This window comes from Chiloscyllium plagiosum, chromosome 44 (assembly GCF_004010195.1).
Source record: "Chiloscyllium plagiosum isolate BGI_BamShark_2017 chromosome 44, ASM401019v2, whole genome shotgun sequence".
In the NCBI taxonomy this organism is placed as follows: Eukaryota; Metazoa; Chordata; class Chondrichthyes; order Orectolobiformes; family Hemiscylliidae; genus Chiloscyllium; species Chiloscyllium plagiosum.
In genome coordinates, this window is record NC_057753.1 from 10622188 (window position 1) to 10626512 (window position 4325).

At 48.6% G+C, this 4325-nt stretch overlaps 2 protein-coding genes across 3 annotated transcripts in view; one reads left to right on the forward strand and one right to left on the reverse strand.

Moving 5' to 3' along the window:
* Positions 1–2231, forward strand: part of LOC122543544 (zinc finger protein 239-like) — a 9843-nt gene extending 7612 nt beyond the window's left edge. For both annotated transcript variants that reach the window (XM_043682348.1, XM_043682349.1), the window contains exon 2: positions 825–2231. In XM_043682348.1, coding sequence (XP_043538283.1) covers positions 1107–1748 — 642 coding nt within the window. In that variant the 5' untranslated portion in view covers positions 825–1106 and the 3' untranslated portion in view covers positions 1749–2231. The remainder of the gene's footprint in view (positions 1–824) is intronic.
* Positions 1–4325, reverse strand: part of LOC122543529 (zinc finger protein 239-like) — a 75461-nt gene that overhangs the window by 13428 nt on the left and 57708 nt on the right. The gene's annotated exons all lie outside the window — the stretch shown is intronic.

A 4325-nucleotide genomic window follows, 5' to 3' on the forward strand; every position in this document is an offset into this window, starting at 1 on the left:
TTGAAGTATACACACTTGAACCCATCTCTGTGTCCGCAAGTATTTCCAGTCAGTGCTACCCTCTCCACAGCCTCCCTACATTCTTGGACATCCTGAAAAACAGCTAACCTACTTGCTGGACTCTTACATCGGTTCCCATCCCCCTGCCAAATTAGTTTAAATCCCCCCGAAGAGTGCTAGCAAACCTACCTCCCAAGATATTGGTGCTGTTCTGGTTCAGGTGCAACCCGTCCTGCTTGGACAGATCCCACCTTCCCCAGAATGCAGTCCAATTGTACAAATACCTGAAGCCCTCCCTCCTACACCATCCTTGCAGCCACATGTTCAACTGCACTCCCTCCCTATTCCTTGCCTCACTGTCACGTGGCACCGGCAACAACCCAGAGATGACGACTCTGTCCGTCCTAGCTTTTAGCTTCCAGCCTAACTCCCTGAGGTCCTGAATGACCTCCCTATCCCTCTTCCTACCTATGTCATTGGTGCCAATGTGCACCACGACTTCTGGCTGCACACCTTCCCCCTGAAGGATTCTGAAGTCACGGTTTACTGGTTTTCTTTTCTCAAGCAGCCTTGACATTTCATTTTCATATCCTTGTTTCAACCCTATTTCTAACACTTTTGTAGGCAGCTTGTTACAGGTCATTGTCACTTAAGTGTGTATAGAGGAAAATGTTTTAAGGCTAGCTGGCTGCATGAGGGTTTTCAGGTTTCTGTGTCCTGGATAATATTTGATCAGGCATCTGGGAATCTATAGGAATTGCTACCTATGTTATGTTTATTTAACTGTACTGACAGTGGTCACTTTTGTTAATTTATTTTTGCAGGAAGACATGTGGAAAGAAATCTGAAAGCAAATGAGACATCAACTTCTGACGGAGCTACTTGATTCATTGCTTTTTTCTGCTTGAGATATTTTGGACATTGGTGTGGCAGGAAGAATACTGTGCCACCCAAGTGAGGGAGATTCAGTGCACTGACTGTTGACAGTGCTTCACACCATTTACTCAGCTTGGGGATCAAAATCTCACTCCTTGTGGTGGGGAGAGACTGTGTATACATTCTGTTTGTAATTTCAAACCCAGAGCGACACAAGGAAAGCTCCCACCATGGGGAAGCCGTGGAAATGTGGGGACTGTGGGAAAGGATTCCTTTATCCATCAGTGTTGGAAACTCCTAGACGCGTTCACACCAGGGAGATGCCGTTTACCTGCTCTCAGTGCAAGAAAGGTTTCATGAATTCTTCCAGCCTGTGTACCCACCAGCGGGTCCACACCGGGGAGAGGCCGTTCAGCTGCCCCGAGTGTGGGAAGGGATTCAGTCAGATGGGCTTTCTGCAGACGCACCAGCGGGTCCAAACGTGTGCCGTGTGCGGGAAGGGGTTCACTCAGTCAACTGAACTCATGATCCACCAGAGCGTCCATACCTGGGAAAGGCTATTCATCTGCTCAGAGTGTGGGAAAGTCTTCAATCGACTGTGCACCCTGCAGACCCACCAGTGTGTCCACATCAGGCAGAAGCTCACATGCTCAGTGGGTGGGAGGCGGTTCGCTCATTCATCTACACTGCTGATCCACAAGCAGATCCACACCGGGGAGAAGCCATTCACCTGCTCTGAGTGCGGGAAGGGATTCATGAATTCGTTCACCCTGCTGAGGCACCAGCATGTCCACACCGGGGAGAGGCCATTCGATTGGTCCGAGTGTGGGAAGGGGTTCACTTGTTCATCTACATTGCTGACCCACAAGTGAGTCCATAGCGGGGAGAGGCCATTCATCTGCTCAGAGTGCGGGAGGGGATTCCTGAATTATTCTGCCCTGCTGACCTACCAGCGGGTTCGCACTGGGGAGACACCATTCACCTGCTCTCAGTGCGGGAAGGGCTTTACCCAGTCCTCCCACCTGCGGAGACACCAGCGAGTTCACAGGCCATCGCAGGGGGATTGAAGGAGCGATGGCCGAGTGCCACTATCGACCAGACTATCAGCCCAGTTCCAGGGACTCCTGGGTTTGAATCCCATCGCGGCAGATGACGGCATTGGAATTTGCTCAGAAAGCTGGAGTTCTGAATCTACTGATGAAACCATGTCCTTTTTCGAGAAGAAAACTGTCGTGGCAAGAATTGATTCACTCAGTCGTCCCAACTGCATCCTTTACCCAGTCTGGCCTACACGTGACTCCATACTGGTTGTGAGGGGGGGGGGGTGCGGGTGGTGGTGTTGCTTCGACCTTGAGCTGTTTCCATATGCCTTTTGCTGGGAGATCTGAAGTTGTAACAAAGTTGGGTCACAATAAAGTTTCTTAAACTTACTGCTGGACTTGGATGTATCTCTCCAGCCCCGAGATTTCTGAGCCTCATTTCTGATTTGCCCAAAACATCGATTCTCCTGCTCCTCGGATGCTGCCTGACCTGTGCTCTTCCAGCACCACATTCTTGACTTTCATTGAAAGCTGAGAGATCCAAAGGTTTCTGTTTTAAAACTGCTCATTTCTTTCAGCTTCCAGCACCAAGTTTCCAATGTCGTGTATCAGAAGGAGCAATGAATGAGTAGCTAGAATCATTAAAAATTGTAATTTTTTCAGGATTGCAGTTTCTGCATCATTTCAGTGGCATTGTAAAGTTTACTGGCAGCAGTGGCAAGTGTGGGCTGTGTTCACTAGAAATGATGTGGAGGAGCCGGTCTTGGACGGGCATGGGGTCAAGAGTGTGGTGCTGATAAAGCACAGCAGGTCAGGCAGCATCAAAGGTGCAGGAAAATCAACATTTATGTCGATTGAAGACAGATGCTACCTCAGAACACTGTGCACTTGGGTTGAATTCCAGCCTTTGGCGACTGTCTGTGTGGAATTTGCATGTTCTCCCTGGGTCTGTGTTGTTTCCGTCCCGGTGCTCCGGTTTCCTCTCTCAATTCAAAGATGTGCAGGTTAGGCGAATTGGCCATGTAAAATTGCCCATAGTGTTCAGAGATGTGTAGGTTAGGTGCATTAGTCAGGGGTAAATGTTGAGTAATGAGGTAGGAGAATAGGTCTGTGTGGGTTACCCTTCAGAGGATTGGTGTGAACTTGTTGGGCTGAAGGGTCTGTTCCCACACTGTAGGGATTCTATAAATTTATTGACCCGGTCCTGTGTCTGGGTGAAGGAGTCAGCTGATCATCCAATATGGAGTGACATGAGGACACCTGCACCACAGAAACCATGGATATGTGCAGACTGTGGGAAGGGATACAAATGCCCATCCATGCTGGAAGTCTCATTGATGCAGTCACACTGGGGAGAAGCCATTCATCTGCTCTCTTTGTGGGAAGGGATTCAATTATCTGGCCTTGAGAAACATCAATGCACTCACAGGGAGAGAGGCCATTCAACTGCCCTGAGTGTGGGAAGGGATTCAGTGATTCATCCTACCTGCTGACGCACCAGTGAAATCACACTGGGGAGAGGCCATTCCCCTGCTCTGAGTGTGACAAAGCATTCTCTCAGTTATCAACCTCTAGGCACACCAACTGGTTAACACTGATGAGATACCTTTCAAATATTCACACTGGGAGAAAAGCTTTAAACACAGACATGAAATGCTGATACATGAGTATGTTCACACTGGGGAGAGGCCATTCCCCTGCTCTCTGTGTGGAAAACGATTTGTCCATTCAAAAAAATCTTCTGAAACCCCAACGAATACACAGTGGTGAGAAGCTGTTACCTGCTGCTTTTGTGGGAAAGGATTTACTCAGTCATCGCATCCTCTCAGACACCAGCAAGTTCATACCTGACTCCAGGCAGCTGTGTGCTGCTGCTATTCTCAATAATCTGATGAGTATCGCTCCTCCCCATAGGAGGACCAGGACAAGGAAATGAGGTGCTTGTGATGTCACGTGGGTAGGCCAGCAGAAGGCGGCATTGTGTTACTTTATTCTCAGAGAGAAACTCTGACTTTGAAAGAATGAATTAAAACGTGATAAAACGTTTGTCCCATTGCAGGCAGAGTTGGGCACACACAAACACATGGATACACACAGGCACAAAATCAGATTCACAGACAGCTATAAAGATACTTTCAGACACACGCTTCCAGGACAAAATTAAAAATCACACAACACCAGGTTATAGTCCAACAGGTTTAATTGGAAGCACACTAGCTTTTGGAGCGACGCTCCTTCATCAGGTGCTTCCACCTGGTGTTGGATCAGTGGTGCTGGAAGAGCACAGCAATTCAGGCAGCATCCGAGGACAGGCAAAATCAATGTTTCGGGCAAAAGCCCTTCATCAGGAATAAAGGCAGAGAGCCTGAAGCGTGGAGAGATAAGCTAGAGGAGGGTGGGGGTGGGGAT